Source organism: Osmerus eperlanus, chromosome 7 (genome assembly GCF_963692335.1).
Source record: "Osmerus eperlanus chromosome 7, fOsmEpe2.1, whole genome shotgun sequence".
NCBI classification, from domain to species: Eukaryota; Metazoa; Chordata; class Actinopteri; order Osmeriformes; family Osmeridae; genus Osmerus; species Osmerus eperlanus.
This window is the reverse complement of record NC_085024.1, coordinates 18,978,410-19,005,617: the sequence shown is the minus strand read 5'-3', so window position 1 is coordinate 19,005,617 and position 27,208 is coordinate 18,978,410. Positions and strand designations below refer to the sequence as shown.

At 42.6% G+C, this 27,208-nt stretch overlaps 2 protein-coding genes across 4 annotated transcripts; both read left to right on the top strand.

Moving 5' to 3' along the window:
- Positions 1–1,716: 1,716 nt before the first annotated feature.
- oscp1b (organic solute carrier partner 1b) lies at positions 1,717–7,668 on the top strand. Of its 2 annotated transcripts, XM_062465582.1 has the most exons (11): positions 1,717–1,838; positions 2,365–2,394; positions 2,799–2,953; positions 3,431–3,598; positions 3,958–4,038; positions 4,150–4,253; positions 4,955–5,083; positions 5,214–5,283; positions 5,533–5,672; positions 6,006–6,069; positions 6,355–7,668. In XM_062465582.1, the coding sequence occupies exons 1-11, from the start codon at positions 1,727–1,729 to the stop codon at positions 6,472–6,474; spliced, it is 1,173 nt and encodes a 390-aa protein (XP_062321566.1). In that variant the 5' UTR covers positions 1,717–1,726; the 3' UTR covers positions 6,475–7,668. The 2 variants fall into 2 exon arrangements, with proteins under 2 accessions (XP_062321566.1, XP_062321567.1); XM_062465583.1 differs by lacking the exon at positions 2,365–2,394.
- Positions 7,669–9,332: 1,664 nt separating this feature from the next.
- stk40 (serine/threonine kinase 40) lies at positions 9,333–26,928 on the top strand. 2 transcript variants are annotated; one of them, XM_062465580.1, is made up of 11 exons: positions 9,333–9,438; positions 13,119–13,245; positions 13,708–13,793; positions 14,632–14,778; positions 15,668–15,892; positions 16,571–16,623; positions 20,080–20,195; positions 22,796–22,940; positions 23,316–23,435; positions 23,998–24,082; positions 24,476–26,928. In XM_062465580.1, the coding sequence occupies exons 2-11, from the start codon at positions 13,128–13,130 to the stop codon at positions 24,695–24,697; spliced, it is 1,317 nt and encodes a 438-aa protein (XP_062321564.1). In that variant the 5' UTR covers positions 9,333–9,438; positions 13,119–13,127; the 3' UTR covers positions 24,698–26,928. The 2 variants fall into 2 exon arrangements, with proteins under 2 accessions (XP_062321564.1, XP_062321563.1); XM_062465579.1 differs by having other exon boundaries at positions 9,356–9,564; positions 13,121–13,245.
- The last annotated feature ends 280 nt before the right edge of the window (positions 26,929–27,208 follow it).

The following is a 27,208-nucleotide window of genomic DNA, read 5'->3' as shown; positions in this document are numbered from 1 at the left end:
TCCCTGAATTGACTTTGAAGATGAAGAATTCCTACAAAAACTTTAAAGAACAAAAGACTTATCTGATTTTAGACAGTATCACAATATTTTAACTGTTTCTCAGTTGAGCAATTTCATTTTGTATGTATATATTAGTTTTGAGTCATTTTTCCATTGAGTGATTGTGTGAACTTGATCCTGTGTTCACTGGATAAGAAGAAGAACATGTTGATCATCATAGGAAGTAGAGCAGTGAGTAACTAACCAGCACTTTGCAGAGCAAGTGTGTCACAATTTCCTGTTTAGAATCATCAACTCAGATCTGTAAAGGGTTAGAGCAAGCGACAGCAGTGGTGAGTGACATGCTTCATCCTCTATCACATTTGAATATACAATTACGTTGTGTCAAAAATAACAAATTCGTAATTAATGTCATTTGCATACAAAACTGCAAAGAGTGAATTGTATGAATTACAAAATGTTCTCAGCACCATGTTTTTCCTTTCAAGGTTGGAAAATTACCAGACATTAGTCATTCCTGTCTTAAAGCATTCTACATTGACCGTGTGATTTGTCTTTAAAAGGCTAAAACTCCTCTACGCTGACTGCCATGTCAAACCCAGTGATAACCCACCAACCTGGAGCAGGGTCATATGGTACCAATGTTCAGACAGGGGACTGGAGTACCGGACTATGTTCCTGCTGCAATGACTTCCTAGTGTGTGAGTACGGAGTTACATTGCATTATTCAGCTCTCCATCCTGGAAACACATTACAGAAGTTTGGCTTGGTTTAATGGTTTTGGAGACCTGTATTTTACAACAGTGTTCAAATGTGTTACACAGGTGGCATAGGCTGCATCTGTCCAATAGCATTAGGTTGCTACACAGCTAACAAGTATGGAGAGAATCCGTGTTTGGGATGTTTACCAGGAGGTATGACAGCCATGAGGACTCACATGAGGTTGACTTATGGTATTCAGGTACATGCCCTCACAGACAGTATGCATTAGACACTCTGGAGTACAGACATGTAGTTACACCATATTTTATCTGTAAAATCTATAGCTGTGCTGTTACAATACTTTTGTTTCAGGGGGTGTTTTTTTAAAATTGTTATTTGGGGTAATGTTTATTATGCTCACCAGTAACACAACATTTTATTCTTTTCTAACAGGGGACAGTATGCAATGATGCCTTGATGACCTTTTTTTGTGGATTGTGTGAGATATGCAGAATGGCACGAGAAATTCGCATCAGAAATGGGGACGTTTGAGTTGACCCTGTAAACAGAACAGTGCCTCATACATAAACACACACTATGAACAATTATCTCAGTTGAATTCACTTTACAAATAGTAATATAACAATAACCTTAGTTGTTCCCAAGTGTCTTGAAATTGGAATAGCTTTTGTTATTTCGTGTGAACATTACATTAAAAAAAATAAAGTTTTTTTTGTATCTGAAACGCTGTTATCTGTGCTGTCTCGGGGCTTCAATTGTCACTTGTGTAAAGTGGAATAACGTACTTCTCCCACCTTGACGTAGACACGCATCAGACATTACTGATTGGCTCGTTTCCTTCGTGACCTGGCAACGAAAGGAAGCTTAGCGACGCTTTCTACCATCATCGAATGGCTTTCCAGCTAGCTAGCTAGCTTGATAACTAAATTGTCAAATTCGACTGAGGAAACGGGTTATCGACCAGGTTATTTTTGTGACCAATCTATTCAGACAACAAACAAACATGTCTTCGAGGACGCTTCCCCTGCTTTTCATTAATCTTGGTGGAGAAATGTTGTACATTCTGGATCAACGTCTACGAGCTCAGAACATCCCTGCTGACAAAGCCAAGAAAGGTAGTGAGCCATTCAGCTTCTAAGCTAGCTAGCTAACATGCTAGCCCCCTGTACAGTGAGACGTTAGTTGACTAGCTAGCTAACAAACAATATTAACCTGATATCAGTTGGGAGTGGAATTTGTTAATTAATTGAAAAGCAAAAGTCTCTCTCTCTCTCTCTCTCTCTCTCTCTCTCTCTCTCTCTCTCTCTCTCTCTCTCTCTCTCTCTCTCTCTCTCTCTAGAGACCACTCTCATCTACTGACCTCTAGTCTATCTATATTTATTTATTTATTTATTTATTGTAGTGTGATTAGGAACGACAAAAAGTTTTTACGTAAAGTGCATTGTATTAGATAGCTAATTTCACCTATATTGACCTAACCACATCATGAACTATCTGGACAGGTAATACTTTTTATGATTGATTGGTTATCTCAGTTAAAACGAAATGTTGTTGCACTATTTTGCAACATCCTAACCTGGCACAAAGAAAACAAGCATTATTCATTTGCTTAATTAACTTTTAAACTCTCCGTCGTTGTAGCTGATTGGATAGAGGATGACAGAAGGAGAGGTATTTTGATGTTTCTCACGCAATGCATTCACTAGCTACATGCTCTGCTTACTCACAGCCTGTAGAGAAAAGAAAACAACATGCTTATTCAGAAGCTAATGCAATGGTAGATTTCTGCGACTAAAAGAAAAAAAATTGACCTTTTTACCCATTGGTCTTCTCAAGCACAGTAATTTATTATTTACTCACCCTCCCCATGCAAAACTGCATGTTTATTGGATGTCTACCTGTATGTAGACATACTGTAGATTATTTTAATGCTGTTGCTTTGTTTGGGGATAGGTGAATTATACAATGGCAATAGAATTATGCACTGCTTGCTGCAGGAACAATATTGTAGTAAGCTCTAGTCTGTAACCACATTTTATGTTTCCTGTACTTTTTTTTACCTTGCCTTTGAACAGTGATGAATGACATCATCACCACCATGTTTAATAAGAAGTTTCTGGAGGAGCTGTTCAAGCCTCAAGAGTTGTACTCCAAAAAGGCTCTGAGGACAGTGTTTGACCGACTAGCCCATGCTTCAATAATGAGACTCAACCAGGCTAGCATGGACAAGGTAGGAGCAGAAGAAAGATTATCTCTAGCTGCTTTCAAGCAGCTACAGTTGTGCTGATTTTTATAGACTGGGTTGTGAGAAGTGTATGATGTCAAAACAATCTTATCAAATATTTGCACTGGATCCTCTTCTTAACAATAAATATACTTATCTAATTTGCCAGTAGATGTTAGAAAATCATATGGTGATATGATGTCATTACGTTTGGGATTTTGCAGTTTGCAATGGTGAAGTATTGAGCATATGCCCTAAATCATTATGTTGCCCCTTGCACCAATGTTTCTTTAACTTCATCTTTCTTTTAAGGGTGATGTGGTAGAACTAATTTGGCCAATACATTCTTTATTAATTATTAATTCATTAATATAATTATTTTTGGCTCCCTCTGGTGTACATGGTACAAATAAAAAAAATCTTAATACTGATGATGATGCCATCTTAGTTGATTGTTTTATCATTTTATCTTGATGCTAACAGCTTTATGACTTGATGACCATGGCCTTCAAGTACCAGGTGCTCCTCTGCCCAAGACCCAAAGATATACTCCTTGTGTCCTTCAACCACATGGATGCCATCAAAGACTTTGTAAAGGACACACCAAGTATTCTCAGCCAGGTGGATGAGACATACAGACAGCTCATTGAGGTACCAGAGCCTTGCTTCCATAGAGTAAATAGTGCTGTTGAATGTAGACTAGCTACAAACAGAAAGCGGTTTGATTCAGCAACATGGTGGATGTGGATTCCAAGTACATTTGAAAATGCCATGTGGTAATTTACATTTACATTTAGTCATTTAGCAGACGCTCTTATCCAGAGCGACTTACAGTAAGTACAGGGACATTCTCTCGAGGCAAGTAGGGTGAAGTGCCTTGCCCAAGGACACAACATCAGTTTGCATGACCGGGAATCGAACTGGCAACCTTCGGATTACTAGCCCGATTAATTGATTAATTGATACCAAGTTTAGCTTTTGCCTTAACCAAACATTGTTATTTTTCACAGATATATTCACCATTGTCTAGTGGTGAGTTTCAGCTAATTAGACAGACTCTACTCATCTTCTTTCAAGACATGCACATACGAGTGAGTGTTAGCTGTTTTACACTGCAATAAGGATTATTGAGGTGGTTAATTTATTTGTTTTTCGAGAAGATGTGAAATTAGCTCAATTCATTGTCTGATTTGTATGTCCAGGTGTCAATCTTCCTCAAAGACAAGGTGCAGAATTCCAACGGACGTTTTGTCCTCCCTACTACTGGTCCTGTTCCCCATGGAACACAAATTCCTGGACTCATCAGGTAACATGGAAATAATGCTCTAATTACACCCAAACAAAGTACAGTCCTAATAAACGACACTACTAGTCTATCTAATCACAACCCGTTGGATGCTGTAGAAGTTTGCTCTCTGTTATATATGTCAATTAACTTGGTGTCTATTTGATGCCACATACTGCATTTCTCCCAGATACTGCCCACTGCCACAGACTGTCGTCTTTGGACAGGCGTAACTGCAGCTAATTGCATTACCGAGGCGGTGTTCAACAAGCAGCCGTTTTCTAAATTTAGATTTGTCTGCTTTTAGTGTATCAGTGAGCAGCCGTGCTTAAAGTGTATATATCATGTCTTGGGAAGATTCATTATGTGTTTGGAACAAAAGGGCAAATTAAAAATCGAACTAATTTAGAAGTGGATTTCAGGATGTTTAACTGCTCCTGGTGTAAGAAGGCATCTTTGCTCTGAAACAACGTGTGTCCTCAACATTATAATCACTGCATAGCTTTAATAAAAATATTGGAAGATAAACTGTATAATATATTCTGTTATTTTAACCTTCAGTGATAGTTCAAGTTCAAGTCTTTTATTGTCAGATGCACATAACAACACACAGTCAGACTGGGCACTGATACTAAAGCATGTCACAAATGCTAGGTTGTATTGGCACATTCCAGTCATGTTAAATATACATTTCTTAAATATTCTGTCTTTCATCTATTTAGAATGTTCAGCTGCAATGGTGAGGAGATAAAGAGGCTACAGTTCCGTAATGGTGGGAACTATGCCGGTGCTCTCCGTGAAGGATCCTTTGACATGTTTGGAGACAGGGTCATCAAGCTGGGCACCAATATGTAAGAATGCAAACCGTCTGCAGGCTGAACAGTAGTTATCAGTCTACACACTGAAGGCTAACCAAGGTTATTGGCCACTTTGCCTCATTTTTTTGTGTGTTTAACTCAAATGCTTGCTTGTTTACCACAGGTATAGTGTAAGCCGCCCAGTGGAAACTCACATGTCAGGAACATCCAAAAACTCTGCACAACACACTAAGGTAAGATGGTAGATACAGCTACTCTCTATAGTATGAACAAGCTTGCGTCATACAAAACCAAACTGAAGTTATCAGTGTCCACTGTATTTTGCTTATTAAACGATCAAATGATAGTTGTTCTGCCCAAAAGGTCATATGCTCCATTGTTGCTCACTGTTGCCACATCACCTAAATCCAATTATTACACAAGAACATCACCAAAGGTGATACTTTGTACAAATTTGTAATATGCTCATTTTCCCGGCATAGGTTAACACAGCTCCTAACCCCCTAGCCAAGGAGGAACTGAACCTACTCGCTAGGTTAATGGGAGGTTTGGAGGTGGAAAAAACAGTTAATGCTGACAGCGGCTTTAGAGTCAATCTCTTTGCCACAGACCAAGAAGAAGAGTAAGTCCTCTTTTACATGTATAGGTTAACTTAAGATGGCTGAGCGCTTAGGGAATCGGGCTATTACTCAGAAGGTTGCTGGTTCGATACCTGGCCCGCAAAATTACGTTGTGTCCTTGGGCAAGGCACTTCACCCTACTTGCCTCGGGGGGGAATGTCCCTGTACTTACTGTAAGTCGCTCTGGATAAGAGCGTCTGCTAAATGACTGAATGTAAATGTGATCTGTCTCTGCTATCGTTGTAAAGGCCAAACCTGCCTGTGTGTTCAAGCCACAGCATGATGAAAGGACTATTTTTTAATAATGTATTTATTTTTGTCATTTTTGGTTGTAGAGAGGCTTTGATATCGAGGCCAGATGAACTATCATATGAAGTCATAAACATCCAAGCAACAAAGGTAAAATCAATCTAATGGCAACATTATTTTATGCGCCAGTATCAACAGTAACAAGCATAGGTCTTGCAAAGATTTTTTACAGTGTCACTTCAAAGACAAACTAATTCAAAGTCAGAAACCCGCTCCAATGGAAAAGCTAGTCTAATAGGCTAGGCTAAAGATTACATGTTACCAGAATTACATGAATGGATCTGTCTAACGGGATATTGAGAAGGAAGGCATAAGCCCACCTGTGGATAATTTTCTACTAAGCCATTGGTGGATTGACTTCTCTTGACTTTTCAGGATCAGCAGGCCAACGCGGAGCTGGCCAGGATCATGGGGGAGTTCACAGAGGCAGGAGAGCCATGTCAAAATACCAGCAGCAAAGGTGATGACCTTTTGGCCATGATGGATGGACTGTGATATGGTCTCCTTGACAACAATGTCTTGGGAAAAGACCGAGTGGGTTAGGAACTGTGTTCTACTGCAGAACAACCCACAAAAATATGTCCGCTGACCCACGCACACACACAACATCTTGGTGAGCATGGGGATTTGAAATGCCCTTGTGAGCAGGTCATTTAATTTGGTTGAACCAGTGACTTCCTTGCTGTGCTTGAATCTTCCTTTCAAAAGTTCTGATAGCCTAAAAAATACAGTAGGTAATCAATAAATGTTGTCTTACTGAAGCGTTAATTTGTGTCTTTGACACTTATGTGCACCAGTTAATTTGGTGATTATCACCATGAAATGATTTCCAAATGACAATGTCTTGGACTTTTTACTAAACAGGTTGGTTTGGCATTTTCATTTAACCCTTGTTATCTTCGGGTCATTGTGACCCACCGTCGTATTGCGACAACTTTACCGCATACAAAAACAAAGTGAAGCATTTTCTTTTAACCGTCGGGCTGTCTCAGACCCCCCACATCGCGAGGGTTAAAAGAAAATTCATTTTATTTGTTTTTGAATTGGGTAAAGTTGTCGCAACACAATGATGGTTCGTTGTGAACCTTTGGGTCATGTGACCCGAAGGCAGCACAAGGGTTGAGTTAACTCTATATTCCTTATGTTATCTCCCCATGAGATACAAGGTCCTGGTTTACTTGTTCACAGTTTCTCAGAATGTAAAGCCTGTAGAGGCCTTCGTTTTGGTATAATGAACAATAACCTAAATTGACTGTGTGGGCCCTGAATGGAAACCCAAGTGCACTTGTTTTTGTGATTTGTAAGCACAGATCCTAAAAACATTCCCAAATAAGGCGCTACAGTACCTAATGTTAGCTGTATTCTATTTAGCTGTACAGGATTTAGCTTGTTTTTCCATCACAAAAGTATCAGCTACATGTGTGTCTGTCTATAAAGAAATTATGTACCTAACTGCAATATGTCATCATCAATTGGGATGTTATTGTTCAAGGGTTTTAGTGTGAGAAAACATTGAGTAACCAATATATCATATTAAAGAGATGCAATATGACCTATGGTCCGACATACAAATATATTTATGGAAATGTTATATTTATTTTAATTTGTTGGGTTTTCATTATGCTTTGTTTTGGGGGGTTGAGTAGATATTCAGAATAATGTCAATTTTGTAATAAATAGATTCAATAGAATGGGTATGAGCATCTTTGAGTTGCTTTTGTGTCACAGTTTTTGTCTGACTCTCTACTGTATGTTGATGATACAATTGTGTGAAAATTGATATTGCTAGCTATTGATTTTTACCCTGCTGTTGCCTGCTTTTCTATGGTAACACTAGAGGGAGCTGTGCATTTAAACTCTGGTCTATGCAAAACAGTCCACAGTTGGCAAACAAATTTGCTGCTGCACAAATTTTCTTAATAACAATAATGAGTAATTCAGAGAAATACATACTATAGCATACTATTAATATAGCTCCAATAATAAGGATATATCAAGAGTCCCAATGTGCCATAAAGATTGAACCAAAACCAAACTTCATGGTGTTTAGGAGTCAGGTGGCTGACCGGTGAGGGAGTTGGGCTAGTAATCTGAAGGTTGCCAGTTTGATTCCCGGCCGTGTCAAATGACGTTGTGTCCCTGGGCAAGGCACTTCACCCTACTTGCCTCGAGGGGAATGTCCCTGTACTTACTGTAAGTCGCTCTGGATAAGAGCGTCTGCTAAATGTAAATGCATTTACCTGAATAGGTTAACCTTATCGAACAAAGTAATATCCCATTGTGTATAGTATATATGGCATATTCATCTGATATTATGCATGCAGAAATACTCTGCCATGCATTACTACTAACCCTAATGGCCTACAACAAGGATTGCTATGGTAATGTCATGCGGAGACATCTCTGAATGAAAATGGGGAAGGGGGAACTTAGTGACACTTAGAAAACATGTCATTGCACAGAAACGTGCAACGAAATTAAGGCACAATTAGACAGAATATACATATCTAATAATAAATTCAGTGGGGCAAAGGATTGTATCGGTTTTACTGCACTACACAGTAGTGTTTCTGTAATGCATTGAAATGTTTCAGTCCCATAAGAGGCATTCATCCCTTGAGACCCCTCTCAAGGTATGATTCACAGTTTCCTTCAAATAACAGTGGGTTGGACTGTTAAACCCAAAGGCTGACATGTGTTTCATGTGGCCCAAGGCACATTCTATGCTGAGTCAAAACAGGAAACTTGTGTAACCTAGATCAGTCACTGCCCTTTAGATTGCCCTTGCTTGCTTTACAAGCATACCCCGCACCTGCCCACTGGTTTGAAACTGGTAGTTGTGGACCGGGATGATTGCTCAATACGAGGGGTTCTAAATTTGGATTGGGTTCTTCAGTTTTACTTGATCGTATGGGAGGGTTATGAGAGTTATCATTTTATCACCAAGAATATTTTGATCTGCAAATATCTAGTGCAATATCTAGTTTATTGTAGTGCTGAATAAAGTGTATTAATCCAGCTACTTTAAAGGCCTACAGTCCTGTTCATGCTACAAGACTCATTTATTGAGACATACTTGAATTTTCTACTACACTGAGTCAACATGACTTGATGTGAATGGATAGTTTAATGTTAGATTCTCGTTAAATACATTATAAACGTATTTAACAATGCCAATGCATTGGTAAAGGAAAGAATTATATATCACAAATACAACAGTCTGTACTACAGTAACATCTCATCATCAAACGCTCAATCATCTTCTGGGGCTGGACATCGCAGAAATAAAAACTTGACTGTTTTATTGGCTGGAAAGTCTGTCACTCATGCAATTTGCGTCATATCCGTTGTCAGGTGGTACTGTCGCTGTGGAAAGATGCGATCGGAGAGTTGACTATAGGCTTTTCCTGAGAACTCATTTCGGTAATAGTGGCTGTATCAAACAAAACCTGTTTGGCTGTAAGTTAACATTAAGCGTTCTGTTTTGTTGGAACATCAAATTCATATGCATAGATATCAGGATTTTAGAGGAATGTCCATGTTGTAACAAAGCGAAGCAGACTTTCCTCTGCGGTTTGGCTCGAGGTAAGTTGCTGTTAAAGACCCCTACTAGAAAGGTGGCGAACGAGCTCGCGCTAGCAGTAGCTAGCTAGCCACTACACTTTGTTTAGCTACTGTAGCTAGTGCACTTTGGTTAACTAGTGACCTAGTGTGTCCTCCTGTTTTAACCACGTAGGTTATATGGTTTAGTCACGAATTGCGCATATAATCATGTCTATTTTTGTTGCTTTTGTCTATTTAGGAAAATTATCGATGTGTGAAAAGGTAACGGTAATTACATTGTTGTAGCTGGCTAGCTCGGGCTATCTTTGCTGACGCCAACTCTGTCCCTAGTACATTGCGCTAACATGCCCGTGGCCACATCACATTCTCTGTGCTTCATGTCTTTGTTTGCAACGAGCTTGTGCGTTAGCGTAAGCTTTTGTCTGTCAAAAAATGGTGCTGTTAAGAACATTTGCTAAAGCCCTTGTGTTGTTGGGTAACCCGGACGGTGCAATAGCTGATAGATTCATGCCGGGCATGACATGAGATCAGAATGTGGAAAGCGTCATCAAGCACTGTCGGTAGTGGCAGGCAAAGTGGTCGTGCACATGTTTGGATTTGATTTATTGTTGTTTATTTAATCTGTAATTAGTACCCACACTCAAACACACCCAAGGCTTCATTGTCACATTATATAGTACATTCGTATACGGGTGTTTTTTTATGTTGTTGTATATTTGATATTGATAACCTTGTATGACCAAGGGCATTCCTATGCATAATACAATCTCCATCGCCTTCAAATATGCTCTAACTAACCATTTCGATAGAGTGCAATGATAGGCTAAGATATTTGCTTTCTTTGTTTTAATACGTTTGCATCAGCGTGATATTTAATTTAAATAACTGAATGTGTATAGGGTCAAAATCAGACAATATTTCAGGCTATAATGTCTGTTTGATTAGGTAAAGTTGTATATTTGAATGTCACAAATTGTCAGAATACTAGTAAGAATGATCTGAGATGGTGTGAAAGGAGTGATTTATTGGATAGCGAATGACCCATAGATAAACATTCACCTTTGCAAGTAATGCAGTCACGGAGTGTTATCATATAAGCATGATGGATAATGTTTTAGGTTCAAGGTTCATTGATCTCCGGTAGGGTGAATTGGCCAAGATTTGTCACTGTTCTTAAGCACCAGGTGTGTGGTCCCAAGGGCATGAATGTTCTGGAGATAATGGAGCACATGTTAACCATAACCTAAGCAATGGCACGTTCTTGGCTGGCTGAGGTGACTTAATTACTCAATATCAATGAGATAATGCCATAATTGCTGTAAAATTAAAAACAGATTTTATAGGCCTCCATGGGTGTTGACAAGGGAGATGGTGACAGACAGATAGACGAGAGACATGACTATGTCAGCATCTGCTGTTTGAGCTGAAAAAGAATCTTCATGGGAGTGAGAATTACATTTAGTCATTTAGCAGACGCTCTTATCCAGAGTGACTTACAGTAAGTACAGGGACATTCCCCCGAGGCAAGTAGGGTGAAGTGCCTTGCCCAAGGACACAACGTCAGTTGGCATGACCGGGAAGCGAACTGGCAACCTTCGGATTACTAGCCCGATTCCCTCACCGCTCAGCCACCTGACTCACAACTGCCCTGCCTACATTATCCACATAGGTCAGGTACACCAAACTGTGAGGTGGTGGTGGTGCTGCTAGGAAAAAGAAAGGTGTCTTTCTTTTCTTGTTTTTAATTCTCTTGGTACAACCGAGATCGAAACATTTAGACGATGTTGGATGTAGCCCAAAGATGTGCTAGTTTTCTCTTGCGTACGTTCACGATGAGCATGTTGAAGCAGCAAGGTGTCTCAAATGCAATGTTTATAGTTCAGCAGATGCTTCTAGTGTGTATCACTCTGCATCACCTCACTGGAATGTTTCTAGCTGGTCCTGTTTTGTGCCTGTCCATTTATCTGCCTGCAGCCAGCAGATAAATGTTTTTTTCATGCACATTTTGATATACATTATATATAAACCATTTCCTACTGGTAGCTAATATGATAAAGATCATTTTTAGTCATTTAGTAGACGCCCTTATCCAGAGCGACTTACAGTAAGTACAGGTACATTCCCCCCGAGGCAAGTAGGGTAAAGTGCCTTGCCCAACCTTCTGATTGCTAGCCCGATTCCCTAACCGCTTAGCCACCTGACTCCCTATAGCCATATCTGACCCTAGGGGATTCATTTCATGTTTGACCTCCAGCCCCCCACCCCCCCCCCCCCCCCCCCCAGCACACCCTTTTGGAATTTTAGCCCATGAAACCCCAGGGCAACTGTGGATGACTCATCGTGTGTCACATCGAGGCACCACTTCCCTGTTACGGGAACTAGCAATGGTTTCATCACATAGGAACTCATTATCAGCAAAGAAAGCACACACCTCTTGCCAAACAGAGGTCCACAGGTCTGTCATTGTGTCATCACATGTCATAGGTTGAGGTTCACTTGTTAGTGTTGTTTGTTCTCATCAAGGTATAAAGACTTGGCATTAATTTTTGCGCCATGACAGAATATGCATGTTTGCGTTGTTATGCATCAGTGTGTGTGTGTGTATATCTATGTCTTTTTAAGAGGGAGTCGTACCTCAGGAACACACAAGATGGATGGATAAAGCTGCAATGGCTACAAAATAAAACTAGTTACTGTGCAGATTGGAAGGATGTTTCAAGTGCACCGCAAGTGCAATATACAGAACCACGCATAAAAAAAATTCATTCCCTTTATTGATGTTATTGTGCCACAGCCTGACTACTGAACGTGTAGTCTTCTATATCCTCTTTTGGAGGATCTGCTTTTTCTTTTGCAAGGTTTGTATTTGCACAAAGGCATTAGTCACTTTGTGTTAGCACATGCCCAATTTTATACTGTGTTCTGAGATTGAATCTGAAGTGTCCAACCTCACACCAGTGACCGTCATCTGAATGGACCTGTAAGGCCTTCTGTTCACGCAGAGATGTTGTTAAAGGGAGTCAGGTTGCTGAGCGGTTAAGGAATCGGGCTAGTAAACCGAAGGTTGCCTGTTCGATGCCCCGTTGTGAAAAAAATGCTGTTGTGTCCTTGGGCAAGGCACTTCACCCTACTTGCCTCGGGGGAATGTCCCTGTACTTACTGTACGTCGCTCTGGATTAGAGAGTCTGCTAAATGTAAATTGGTGGGAGGGTTTTTTGAGAAGGCCTGGGAGGGGCAGCCTAATCTGTTGTCCACCCTCTCTGTAGTCTGTTGTACAACAAGATGGTGTGCTTAGATATACCAAGCCTTAACAATCTCAATCATGCTGTGGCCACAAATGTTAAGTCTTGAATCCTCACGTCTTTTCAAGAAGGACTAAAGACTATCTTATGAGTGTCGATGCTAGTCTGCATTGATGTTATTTTGGATCATGCGTAGTTCAGCCTGCGACTTAACTCCGTTGTAGCAACCCGTCCGCGAGGTAGCCTAACCTCATGGTCACGTGTCGATCCTCCTCACCGTCGCCTATATTTATCTGAACATAATCTTATTTGCTTTGCTGTGTTTCCCTACAGAGCTCCAGCATGTCTAAGCGGCGCTCTGCGGAGAGGGGGCCTGGAGAGACCTCAGGAAGGGCCAGCAAGCTCCTGTGTCCTGGGATATCTGGCAGCAACGCTAAGAGAGCCGGGCCGTTTGTCCTCGGTAGGAGAAGAGAGCGGCCTGGCTTTTAGTCCTTAGTGCATGAGAGGGGGACTGTAATAGTATGTGTCTGTCAATTGTGTCTATATGAAGTATATGGAGAGGTGACGGTTAGTGTGTGCGCACAGAAATCCAGGGGGAGGTGGGAGGGGCGGACTTGTGCGTGAGGCAGGAATGTTAAGAATTTTATTTCAGAGCCACTTGAAATGGGGTAGAAAGCTCCATATCTAGCCTTCGTGGTAGTTTGTCCTCTCTGTCTTAAAAAAAAGAAGGAAATCTCTTCAAATTCTCAAATCCACCAACACCTCTACACAGCATAGTGTGCTTAAGCAAGTGTTTATCTTAAAGGTGCTAATGGGTAATGAGTGCTTGCACACATTGCATCGTCTGTTAGCCTTGCTGCAGGAGCACATTCCCCTACCCCATACCTTTTGTTCATGCAGCTGTTCTCTCCTCTTGCTGCAGGGCCTCGTCTGGGAAACTCACCCGTGCCCAGCATAGTGCAATGTCTGGCCAGGAAAGACAGTACAGATGACTTCTACCAGCTAAAGGTGAGGACATAACACACTCCGCTACCGCTGTCCTCGACTGTTTAATTTGTTGTGAAAATATCCGCAATTGGACCCCAGTTCAACAGTTGACACACCAAACAACAATAGCTTGTGTCCCAACAGCCATTCGAACCTTTGACCTGACACATGAACAGACATCTTTGTCTGTGTTTGTTTTATGACCCTGTTTGAGCAGAGGGGCTGATGGTAAACTGCAGAGACTATTTGTTTATAGGGGCAATCCAAGAATCAATTTGACATGAGGGTGCCTAGGAGGAGAAAGGGCAACAGGCGTTCTCCCACCTGGTTACTCATCAGCCCCCTTGGTGGGGTAGTATTCCCCCTCACCCTCAGGGCGCAGCTCCTCAATGTCCAACAGGCACGTTTACTAATACATGTTGGTTTATGTGGCAAAGCTGCAAGCCTTTTGTAAGTCCCCGTTGTTTAAAAATACATCCTTATGAGATCCACTAACGCATGAGACGGTTTGGTCGTCCATGCAAGCCGTGGGCGACTGCTGAATCCGTACTTCACGGTTTTCACCGTCCTCTCCCAGAGACTTGATTTGGTTCTGTTGGGGTGGTGACCTCTGTCCTCCGAACTCCTCTTAACGGGATCCCTGACTCGTGTTGTTTACATTTAGTCATTTAGCAAACGCTCTTATCCAAAGCAACTTACAGTAAGTACAGGGACATTCCCCCCGAGGCAAGTAGGGTGAAGTTCCTTGCCCAAGGACACAACGTCATTCGTCACTGCCGGGAATCGGACCGGCAACCTTCTGATTTGGTAGCCCGATTCCCTAACCGCTCAGCTATCTGACCCTGTTCTCGACCTGTAGATCCTAACGCTGGAGGAGAGGGCTGGGGACGCAGCAGGGGAGACCCAGGAGGAGAGGCAGGGAAAGATGCTGCTGCACACAGAGTACTCTCTTCTCTCCCTGCTCCACAACCAGGATGGGGTGGTGCACCATCACGGCCTGTTCCAGGTAAATACACACTCTCTCTCTCTCTCTCTCTCTCTCTCTCTCTCTCTCTATCCGTATTGACATTGTTTCGCGTGACTAACTATTTGCATCAAATCAGCCTACCGGACTTCGAACAGGCTTTTTTGTATTCATTTAACAAAGTACCCTTCGTATACTTCTAGGGCTGTATTGTGTAAATGATGGAAGGGCCCAGATCTGTTCTTCTCACAGCCTCCATTCATTGTGACTCACCTCCCACCACCCCCTCTTTTCCTATAATTTCTTGTAACGTTGTTATTGTTCCATCTGCCTCTCTCTTTCACATCCTCCCCTGTTCTCTTGGATTCGTGTTCCTAGAATAGCAGCATTGAGCCGTGATTCATTCAAGCTTGCAGTATTGATTTGGTTATTATAGTGCATCTCCACTCGTAGAGGAGGACCAGTTAATAATGAATCTCTTCGGAGGCCCAGCCGTCTCTAAACGCTCTCACAGACCAATCCAGTAATCAATGTAGAGCTGAGGGCGGGAGTGGGGCTGAGGATCAATTTTGTTTGTTTTTTGTTTGTGGGGTTGTGGATATGTATCCTGTATGGGTTAGACTCTAGCTCCCACATTACCACAGTAAATTTGACAATTTTACCAGATTGAAGTGTTTGGAATGTGCATATTATATTTAAATTTACATTTAGTCATTTAGCCGATGCTTTTATCTAGAGCGACTTACAGTAAGTACAGGGACATTCCCCAGAGGCAAGTAGGGTGAAGTGCCTTGCCCAAGGACACAACGTCATTTTTAACTGCCGGGAATCGAACCGGCAACCTTCTGATTACTAGCCCGATTCCCTAACCGCTCAGCCATCTGACTCCCCTGTGTGCCTAATGTGTCCTTACATATTCATCACGTTCCAGGACCGGGCGTACGAGATCGTGGAGGATCTGGAGTCTAACAAGGTGCGAAAGATGAAGAAGCGGATCTGCCTGGTGCTGGACTGCCTGTGCGCCCACGACTTCAGCGACAAAACAGCCGACCTCATCAACCTGCAGCATTACGTCATCAAGGAGAAAAGACTGAGCGAGCGCGAGGCCATCGTCATCTTCTATGACGTGGTCCGAGTCGTGGAAGCCCTGCACAAGGTGAGGCACGCTGCACACAGATCGTTGGCCACCGCTCAGCTCAACCTTTTTCTTATTCACATCCTTCCAAACCCCCAAATGTTACCCTCTGTGCATTGGAACCGTAGCTGATTTCCAAATCTTTTCCATTTGTTTAGTTTTGTTTTTTACAAATGTGTTTGACAAATTATTCAAGCAATTATTTGTCTAGCACCGAACAGGAATAGAGCTGCTCTTTGTTTGCTGGCCTTGCCATAACAAAAACACGACAGGAGTTAGTTGTGCGGAAGTGGAAGTTAATTTCTAGACTGAACATTTGATTTGTCACAGGCCTAAGTGCAATGTCACTTAGTGATCCAATAACACACAGTGATATTGCTTCTGAAGATCGTTTTGTATTTTAGTCAAGATCATTAGAGTGATTTGGCAGGTTCAGACAAGTGATGAAAGTCCTTATGCAAGTCGCACACCCTTAAAACGCCTACATATTTACTGGTGAACAAACTAACTTTATAGTTCCGTTGTGTCATGTACTCACAGCTAGACGGAAATAATAATATTATTTTGACTGGTATAGTTATGTGGATGAGTCATAGGGGTGCCACTCCCAAGTTGTTTTTCTTGCAGTATTATTTTTCTTACAGTTCATGCAACCTGATTGCAATCTTTTCTCTGCCCCTTTCCCTCCTCCACCTTCAGAAAAACATTGTGCACAGAGATCTGAAGCTGGGCAACATGGTGCTGAATAAACGGTAAGCGCCTGCTGTCTCGTTCACTGTACCCAGCCGTGCGAAATGAGAAAGAAAGTTACAGGAGGTGAGGGGGTCGGACCTTGTGACATGTATCTGGTGAGCAACTGCCCCTAAACCCACACCAGGGGTTAAGTAATCTGCATCGCAGACAAGCCATCTCTGCCTACAGCTAGTTCCGCCCCCAAGTCTCTTGCTATGTCTCCCTCTCTTTTTCTCTGTCTCTCTTGTCGAGTAAGTGTTGGTGAGTCATCCCTTGTGGTCAGATTGTTGTGGCAGGGAGACAGAAACCAAATGCAAGGTAAAGAGAGGAACCGGTCCTTGCTTTCTTCTCTGTGGGAGGGAGCGTCAGGTGGCTATGGGGTGGGGGGCACACAAAATCCCCAAAACTAAGTGCACCTCGGGTCACCAGAGTGCTGTGAATCAGATAGGCTGGGGAGAGTGCTGAGCTCCTTGTTCGTAAAGCCCTCTCCAAACGCCGTGCATGCGTGCTGCGAGGGGGATGGGAGACATGAGTTCAAAGCTTTTGGAAACCCAGAAAGAATGTATTTCAACCAACATGCTTTCACCTGAGTGTGGCCTAGATATTCACCCTGGCAATGGGATACAAATATTTACTGTGACCCTTTTACTGCAGATGGTACAAATATATACTTTTTACTGTGGTAACTTCTGCTGCTCCTTGGATTTATATGTTTGCACTCTGTGCATGTTGGTAAACAGTGGAAAAACACCCCTCTGGACCCCACAACAAACACGCCTATTCATATACTGTATGAAAAGCATTGAATGAGTAATCTCCAGTCTCCTCCTACGCAGGCAAACGCAATCTCTGCCAAGCAGCCATACACATACCAGACACGAGTGTGTAAAAATCAGGCTCTTATCCTACAGCCCAACTCATTCACTCACATCGCATATCATCTGTGTGTGAGATCATACATCTAAATGTCAGCCCTCTCCCCTGGCTGCTCCTGCACCGTTACGCACAGACACACAGGCACTTGCTAAGTTCTAAGCATCGGTGGTTTCTGCAGCAGGAGTGGTGATGAAACAGGAGTGTGTTTGGGGGAGGGGGGGGGGGCAGACGAGCGGAACACTCCGTCCCAGCTGGATACAAAGGAGAGGGCTGCCAAAGGCCCCATAGCTCAAGGCTGACTCACACGGCCACGCACGTCACATTCGTAGCCCTCTATTTACCCTCTCCTTCCCTCCCTCCTTCTCTCCCTCACTCCCTCCCTCTGCTGTCTCCTTCCTTTTTTTTTTTTTTCTTTTCAGATGCTACGGTTCTCTTTGTCTGACTTGTCTTTGTTTCCCTTTCTCTTGCCTTCGTCCTCCTCCGTGTTTTTTTTACTACTCCCTGAATGTGTCTGCATCGACAGCAAGCGGCAGGCTAGATGCAGCCAAAGAGAGGATGGTCGCATCGTGCTTTTCAAGTAGCCCATTATGCTAGTAAAGGTCTTCCTTCAGGCCGGTACAGTAACGTTGTTAAAGCTTTGGCTCTTGCTATCAGATTCTGGTACTGTTAATGCAAAAAGTGAATGTTGTAGACAGACTGCAGGGCTCTTTGCTGTTTTTCCATTGGGAGAGTGGATTGTAAGCTTGACTTGGCATGCCTTGTGAGTTCACACACACACACACACACACACCTGGGTGTTAATGGTGCGCACTAGTCATGAAATCTCTGTGTCAGTTTACATTCATCAGCAGGCTCCAATGAGGCATCTGATTTTCCACTGGGTTGAAGATTAGCTGGCATGTTTTAAACTCTCACCTCCCAACCCCACTGCCTGCATTGTTTGGATTGTCAAAATACTTTCTGGGCATTCAAGGGTTTAGATTGAGCCTGAAATGGGGTTTCTTTATTGAACATGAATATATAAGAAATGGCCTGCTAATACCTATGTTAGTGTTCATAGCATTTTGACCTTGTGTGATTTAATTCATATCGACAGGCAGTGGTTATGCATGAGCTAATCCATTAAACTTTAATCGATGAGGCCTTCCAGCCTAACATAATATGATCACATTGCTCTTTTCCTCTCCAAATCAAATTAATCTCAACCCAGGGGCACCCAGGAGTATTTCCTTCGGCTTACTCCATGCAAAGGATGCCCTGTCTTCAACCCCATGTCTCATCAGCAGGTTTATTTTGAGCAGGAAATGGTGAGGAGGGGGGTCATTGGGGGATGTTGAGGTTTCTGGTTTCCTGTCTCCCAGGGTCATGTGACCAGGAAGTGGCCATGGTGTGGTCTGGTTAGTCCTTAGGGAACCAACTCTCACGAGGCAAACTCGCAGTCTGCAACACCGCCAACAGCGCCGTGGCACTGGAGCAGGCATAGCAGCTCCGGTCGTGATGCTTGTGCACAAAAGAAAGAGCCCTTCATAAAGGAGCTTTTATCTAGAGAGCCTTTTGAAGCGTTCGCTGTGTTTTCCTGTCTTGTCATTGTGTGAATCAGAGGGGCCACTGTGTGATGGGAAACTCACGCTCACGAATAATTTTCAACGGCCCAAGCACATTATCAGACTCGAGAAAAAAATATATATTTAGAAAAAGTGTTGTCCAAATTTATAATGATATTGGAAGCAAGGCGATATTTAGGCATGGATGTGTATCGTCGAGCTTTGTGGAGTGAGAGGGAAGTGGTCTGCAGTATGTGAAAGTGAAACGTATGGGGAAGATCTTGACCTCCTGCCTTAAAGATAAAGGGGATGTAGTTGAAAACGGGATGCAGTCCAGCTTCTCAGTCCACTCAGCAAGTGTGTCTGGAACTGGGTACCCGTGTACAAGCACATGAACTTGCGTGAAAGTCAGCATGTGGGCGCATTTTAAAGTGGTAGGGTTTTTCCTTTTTCTTTAGTGAACGAGCCATTGCTTAGCAGAATGACTCATACAGACCAATGATCCCAAGCCACAGGTTGACTCATATGTTTGTCATAATTGCGGCCTTTTTATTTTCCTTCTTTCCCTCTCTCGCTCTCTCTCTCACTCTCGCTCTGTGTCTTCTCTAATGAATAAAAGCCTGTATTATAGCATCCCTACCATGCCAACAAAGCTTGTTTACCTTTGATGGCTCAAGCAAAGAGAAAACAAAAATTTGATCTGTCTAGTTAACATTTTTCCAAAGAAACCAATGTGTGATACCCCCAGCAACAGAGGTTTATCTTCAGACTTTCAGCGCCACCATGTCTGGCCTGAGTTCAGAGTCCAAATCTGCCTGCGGTGTTTTGAATGTGACTTTTGATGATGAGGATGGTGACCAAACAGTCCCCATTAAAGGGCTATGATAGGCACTGGTTGTTCCTCATCTGGTTTCTGGTTGCTGCTCTGGTATGTCCGTGTCCAGTATGGCAGACATTTCAGAACAAGTCGGCTTCCTGTGGGACTCCCCGCTGTCACAGGTTTTTTGCGATGTAAACACAGATCTCCTTCCCTCATTGTGTGTGTCTTCATTGTAGGACTCACCGCATTACCATCACCAACTTCTGCCTGGGAAAGCACCTGGTGAGTGAGGATGACCTTCTGAAGGACCAGAGAGGAAGTCCTGCCTACATCAGCCCAGACGTACTGAGCGGTAAGAAGAGATGTGCTCAAACAGTGTATTTAAAAAAAATATATATATATAAATTATATAAGTTTAAACCATCAAAATGTTCTTTGTTGTCTCCAAACTCAGCTCTATAGGCAAAAAAAAAGTCAGTAGATTGAAAAGAATCGCCTTGTCATTGACATGTACCCTGTTCTTACCCCATTTACTACTAACAGACCTATATCTGTTTATCCTTTTCTCACAATCAAGACATTTAGCAAACGGGTGATTTAAATCATCAAAATCACGTGTTGATCTTTTTAACAAGTGTGCAAGTGCTAACTGTGGTCTGGTCGTAATCTCTTGTGTTGTCTCGGGAATTCTGAGGTAAAAGAGGCAGCTTCTGTTGGAGGTGACCCCGGTTCATCTGAGACCAGCTGGGAAACTGGGCCTCATTCCGGAAGCTTGCGTAATGTTTGGCAGCCACACAATGTTTGATTTCTTGGTCAATAAGCACAGCGAATATTTCACAATCCTGGAGTGATTTCCGTGGCAAAACATTTCCTTATTGATTTGATCATCATTCCTTTTGATTTCTGTTATCGTAAGAAGGAGGACTCACTGAGGAGTTCCAGGTGTCTTTGTGTTTTTTTTGCAAACATTTCAAATTTCCTTTCATTTAGCCAATGTTTTTGTTCAAAGCGATGTGCAAAATTCAAGTATCAGAAGTGCATAGTTATACAGTATTTTGGTGGTCCTAGTCAAGGATTGGTCTGTATTTACTTTCTTAGCTAGCTCATTAATGGGTGGTGAACTCAAAGTAATGCTACTGTGCAATAATCTTACAAATCCTACAGTCTTACAATAACGTCTCAGTTATAGTAGTGCATAAGTGTTTCTCAACTCTGGTCCTTTTGGACCCCCCAGTCCTGCCCAGCACACCTGATTCAAATGAATGGGCTGCCGTCAAGCGCTGCAGAAGCATGATAACCCATTCATTTGAATAAGGTGTGTTGGAAGAGGTAAACATTGAAAACGTGCATGGTATGGGGTCCCCCCAGGACCAGGGTTGAGAAGCACTGGCATGGCACAATGTAGCAAAACAACAAGTCATGAGCGCAACCTCAAACCCATGCAGAGAAGGGACACATTTGCATCACAAGAACTAACTAACTGCTAATTGCAAATGTTTTCCCTTTTATATGTTTCCATTTATTTCAAATAATCTAATGTATTGCGTTGCAAACCGCATTTCGTACATAACCTCCCAATTCCATTAATATGAATTTTCACCCTCACGGTATTCAAAGCCGATTGGCAGTTGAAAATAAAAGTCTGTCTCTATGGTGTTAGTTCACCTTATCTTACCACACCTCATCACAAAAGACGGATAGGAGTAAAGAGCCATCCATAAATCAGAATGACATGACAAGCCTATAATGAAACGGTGCATCGATGACTCATCGATGACTCACTGATGACTCACTAGGGGGAAGGTACTCTTGTCAACCCCCCCGCCTCATTCTCCCATGTGCACATTTCATTTCATGCATTTTCCATTATTGCCTCATGGGTGGAGGAAAAGACAATCAAGGAAGGGGCTCTGCTGTTACAGCACTATCCCTTGTCAAATAGAGCCGTGTCTCCGCCAACTGAATTTTCAGCTCACATGACCAGAGATTTCAGGGGTTTAAGGTGATGAAGAAAGTGTTTTGTCCGCCTCTTCATAAACGGAGTGACTAAGTTCAGTTGAGTTCTGGATTTTACTAAGTATTTATCAATCTGCAGATTGGGAGAGAAAACCAGTCTTCTGACCATAAATGACAACACAACCCCAAGCTTAGGTCTCAACCAGGTCTCTCTCTGCTCCGAAAGCCTGAGGACCATCTTTTATAGGGCACAAGAATGTAAACATAGATTGTGACAGTCAGGCAGTAATGACATTTCAACAGTCTCAGAGAAAGAGATTCACTGCTCCCAACACATGACAACTCTCAGACTAGAGAGTTTATAGTTGGAGCTCTCCTTGTAGTCATGACAAGGAACGTTTAGCCAGTACTTTCTCCTGACCCCGAACATCTATTAACCCTGACACATAGACACAACATACTCTTATTAATAGCAAGCTTACATGAGAACGTACTAACTAGTATCCAATGACTAGTTCTATAAATTAGTGAATAATGTAAGCACACAGGAAATCCCAATTTCTTCCACAAAGGGAAGGAATTGCTTCATAGTCGTCGATAGAGTTGTGTTCTCGCCTTGTTAATAATTGATTCCATGCATGAGATTAATCTGCTTCACCCTTCATTTCAGTTTGAAAAAATGTTTTTAATAGAATTAATGAAACACAGTGATGGTACCACCACCCACAAGGGTTGGCTGTTGTTGAAGCAGTGACACATTTACATTTAGTCATTTAGCAGACGCTCTTATCCAGAGCGACTTACAGTTAGTACAGGGACATTCCCCCCGAGGCAAGTAGGGTGAAGTGCCTTGCCCAAGGACACAACGTCAGTTGGCATGACCGGGAATCGAACTGGCAACCTTCGGATTACTAGCCCGATTCCCTCACCGCTCAGCCATCTGACTGTGATGTCATCAACGTGTCATCAACGTGTCTCCCTGCCATCTGTCTGCAGGTCGGCCATACCGCGGTAAACCCAGCGACATGTGGGCACTGGGAGTCGTGCTGTTCACCATGCTGTACGGCCAGTTCCCCTTCTATGACAGCATACCTCAGGAGCTCTTCCGCAAAATCAAGGCTGCGGAGTACTCAGTCCCAGAGTGAGTAGATCAGCCCCTCTCATCTTCACCCTTATCAATCTGCCCCTCTCATCATCACCCTGATCAATCTGCCCCTCTCATCATCACCCTGATCAATCAGACCCTCTCATCATCACCCTGATCAATCAGACCCTCTCATCATCACCCTCATCAATCAGCCTTGTACTCTTTGATTACATCACAGGCTCAACTTAAACTAAATGTGTTTGAATGTGAAGTCAAAGGTTGTTGCCGCTGTGTTGCATCAACACTAGAACTGTTGAATGTACACGCTAAATAGGTCAAGTATTTGGTTGATTTGGTATGTGACTGTTCCTTTTTGCACAATAATACTTGACACCGTATCAAACGAACCCGCTCCCTGTGTCTTCCCAGGGACGGCCGTGTGTCTGAGAGCACAGTGTGTTTGATTCGTAAGCTGTTGGTGCTGGATCCCCAGCAGAGGCTCACCGCAGGGGAGGTGCTAGAGTCCCTCAGCAGCATCATTGCTTCCTGGTCAGTACAGTCAAAGAGTTTAGAAGGACAATCAATATAAGTTCTTTGGTACAGTGGCCCCTTGGTGGAAGTACAGTATTACTGGAGCATTTCTGCTTCCAAGTCACTAGTTACCAGAGCAGCAATTCAGGGTCCTCCTACCTGTAGTTGATTGTAATGTAATTTATTCATTTAGTAGATACTTTTATCCAAAGCGACTTACAGAGGGGGAATTTGAACCTGGGATCTCTTGAACTGCAGTCAAAATGCTCAAATCACTGAGCTATAGCCATCCTTGTTGTGTACTAGTTGTATTACAAGTGAGAAAGGTGCACAAAGTTAGGACAGAAAGTAAGGACAGATCCTTACTTTCTGTCCTAACTTTGTGCACCTTTAGGTGATAGAAAAAAATTAATAAAAATCTTTTGTTAGCATTTTCTTTTGTCCTGGTTTTCAATAGCTGGGTTATCGATTAATTAGTTTGACTAAAAGTTGTTATAAAATAGTTTTAAAAAAAGTGGCATGTCAACTGCCAACCCCTCTGACCTCCCCAAATGAGCACCTTCTACTGTTTGTATTACAGGCAGTCTGTGTCATCTTTGAGCGGTCCTCTCCAAGTGGTACCAGATATTGATGATCAGGTCAACCACCCAGAGCATCTACAGGAGGTAAGGTTCAGTGACCCTAAAAAATACAAATAAAAAGCCTCACTTTCTCAACTTGTTGAAATCCTCCGCCTAGGTTATCTACTCCCTCATAGTCCTAAGACTCTTAAGTAGATAACCTAGGCGGAAGTTCATGGAACTTCAGATGGCTGAGTGGTTAGGGGATCAGGCTACTAATCAGACGGTTGCCGGTTCAATTCCTGTCTGTGCAAAAAATGAAGCTGTGTCCTTGGGAAAGGCACTTCGCCCTACTTGCCTTGGGGGAATGTCCCTTTACTTACTGTAAGTCGCTCTGGTTAAGAGCATCTGCTAAATGTAAATGTAAACTTGGTTAGTTACCGATAGTTACGTGTAGCCTGATGCTTAGCATCCAGTTCTGTTTGTGTCTCCTCCCAGGTGAAAGTCACAGAGGAGTCCTCCCAGTACGAGTTTGAGAACTACATGCGTCAGCAGCTGATGCTGGCGGAGGAGAAAAACACTATTCACGAAGCCAAGAGCTTCCTAAGCAAGCGGCAGTTTGGCGGCGGCATCCCCCCCGTACGCCGCCTGGGTCACGACGCCCAGCCCGTCAGCCCCCTGGATGCTGCCCTCCTGGCACAGCGTTTTCTCCGAAAGTAGACACCCCAGCCCACCCTTTGGTCGTCGTCCCCCCCCCCCCCGCTTGGAGTGGAGGATTCCATGGGAGCCCGGAGGAGGACATCCACAAAGCTAACCACACTTGTGGGGCCTGGCCTAGACCCACCTTGGGTAGAACAAGCCCTAGGTTGAGATTGCAACAAAAGACATGGGGGTGGCATAACTTGCAGTTCTTGTTGCTCTCATCTAGGGTTCCAGGACGCACAGTCTTACATGGGTCTCCACAAAACACCCTTCAAAGAGCATGGATGAATAGTGAACCATTAACCGTAATCCTGTTCTACTGAGACTTCGGTATACACCCCCACCTGACTTCACTCCAATCCCCAACCATTCTGGTCCACCCAAGCAATACTGGGCCAGACCTCATGTAGCAGCCTTCCTCCCACCACGGTCCACCTGGTAACATTGACTCTACTCAGAGATCCCCTGATCGTGGACACTCCTCCACAGGTCTGCCCTGTTCACCCCTCTTCAGTCTCCTTGTAACCAAAACGACCACGACTGATCCCGTCTGTAACTACATCTTCTTCAAGTCTACCTCTCTCCATCTCTTTCTTTTTTTTTTTTCTTTACCAAGGTCCATGTTTTTAGAGGACAACAAGATGAGTTACCGGGGTAGTGTGATGCCATTGTAGACAAAAAGCACTACTATGCATCAGTGGGTTGGCCTCATCGCATGAATAAGCTTTTTTCTTTCTATTAATGAATAATAAGTAGCATTTTATGCTTTTTTTATCCATGTTGAATATGCTAGCAAAAGTTTGTCTATCAGCTACCTTTGATATTTGTACCTTGCATTTCTCCTTGCTTTGCTTTCCCTAAGGAAATACTCTCTAGCATTTAGGCAGCTAGCGTGAGACCATCACAAAAGTCATAATATACATTATGTTACTTCAAACAGTCCTTAGCCATTTGGCCAAAAAACAAACAAAGAAACAAGCATTACAAAATTCTTCCCTTCAGGCAGATCAAAGGACTTCTAGGTATTACACCTCCTCATTACTCCTCAGATCAGTGTGGGACAAGTGTATTTGATAGGCTTCTATTCTGTAGATGCATGCCAAGCCTTGCCAGGTCAGACACTTAAGCTATCCTACAGCCTTGTTATCTAGCTTGCCTCGCTGGTAGACACTGTGAAAACAAGGGCAGGCATCTATAAGAGAAAGAGATGGACTGAACCAAATGTCATTGCTATGTGAGATGGTCATCCCTCATGTTCACTGGTCATTGGAGTCCTTGTGAGCATCAGTCTCCAATTACATTTAGCTTTACTTATAATTCTATCAAATGTATTATTTTACCATTATAGAAGAGTTGTATGATGATGATTGGTGGTAACTGAAAAAAAGTATGTAATATTTATTCAGGAAAGCATAATGCAGTCTGAATGGGTAGTTGGTTAGGTCTTGGGTATAAGTGCATTTACATCTATACCAAAATAATTCCTCACCTAAATACACTAAAGCCTGCCCTTGCTTATGGCAATCTGCAATACTCATGCTTATATCTCCATCTAGTAATATCAAATCAGATTACATCACTAGAGGATTTGAACCATTTCTGTTCCTTGTTGTAAATTGTATTTTCCTTCTCAATTTCATATCTTGATTATTTATTCACTTGTTTAGAAATTTACTTTTCAGACATCTGTATCTGTGCTATCATAGCTTTAACAAGAAGTGTTGAGTTCCAATAGTTTTGTTTTTTTTAAACTTTGCAACTTCAGCCATCACTGTTTCTTCCCTTTCAGAAGTCTTGATGTCTGTATTGTTTCCTGTTTTGCCATTTCCACAAACTTGTGGTTGATTAAGCTACACTAATAAGGAGACTGACTCTGCATAGTTCTATTTTTTACAAAAGACAAGCGTAGCATATTATGATTTAAAGTCTGCATTATAACACTGACCCATAACAGCCTCCTCTCTGGTCAGTATGTAAATAAGCACCATCATGACTGCTGTGGGCATACAGTTGTGCCCGAACCAGTGATCTGCCCCCTGGTGGTCACCCCAATACCTAGTGGTCAACACAGAGTAAAGACAGACATGCGTAAGAAAGTTGATAGCGTTTGGAAGAAAATCTTAGAGAAATTGTTAGCTTTTTCCCACTGCAATGTGAATTTGGGGTAAAAAAGCGGTATTGTAGTTGGTAGTGTAAGCTGTTCATCTGAAAAGGTTTTTGTGAAAACTATGGTCTTCACTGATGTCATAGTAAGTTGTGATCCGTGGCAAATGTCTGACGCTTTGAGGCCGAGTACTGTATAATTACACCATTGAATAAAGGCTTGTAGGTTGATATTAGATATCCCTTGACGTATTAATGTATTATCCCTCCCATCATAAGTGTTCATGTTAGCTGTTGGATTTGTCTGTTTGATGTTTAGGAAGAGTTAACTCCTGCATAGGTGGACTGCAGTGCATGATGTCAAGCTCCTTGTAAGTCATTTTGCATGACTCCTAACTTGCAAGGAGTGTCACAATTCTCCCGAGA

What these genes read in the sequence shown, in the direction of transcription:
- oscp1b (XM_062465582.1), top strand. Translation starts at nt 1,727, where the DNA reads ATGTCTTCGAGGACGCTTCCCCTGCTTTTCATTAATCTTGGTGGAGAA. An exon ending in ATCAAGCTGGGCACCAATAT is followed by an intron (nt 5,084 to 5,213) that starts GTAAGAATGCAA and finishes TGTTTACCACAG; the next exon opens with GTATAGTGTAAGCCGCCCAG. An exon ending in ACTCTGCACAACACACTAAG is followed by an intron (nt 5,284 to 5,532) that starts GTAAGATGGTAG and finishes TTCCCGGCATAG; the next exon opens with GTTAACACAGCTCCTAACCC.
- stk40 (XM_062465580.1), top strand. Translation starts at nt 13,128, where the DNA reads ATGTCTAAGCGGCGCTCTGCGGAGAGGGGGCCTGGAGAGACCTCAGGA. An exon ending in AACATGGTGCTGAATAAACG is followed by an intron (nt 16,624 to 20,079) that starts GTAAGCGCCTGC and finishes TCTTCATTGTAG; the next exon opens with GACTCACCGCATTACCATCA. An exon ending in CAGCCCAGACGTACTGAGCG is followed by an intron (nt 20,196 to 22,795) that starts GTAAGAAGAGAT and finishes ATCTGTCTGCAG; the next exon opens with GTCGGCCATACCGCGGTAAA.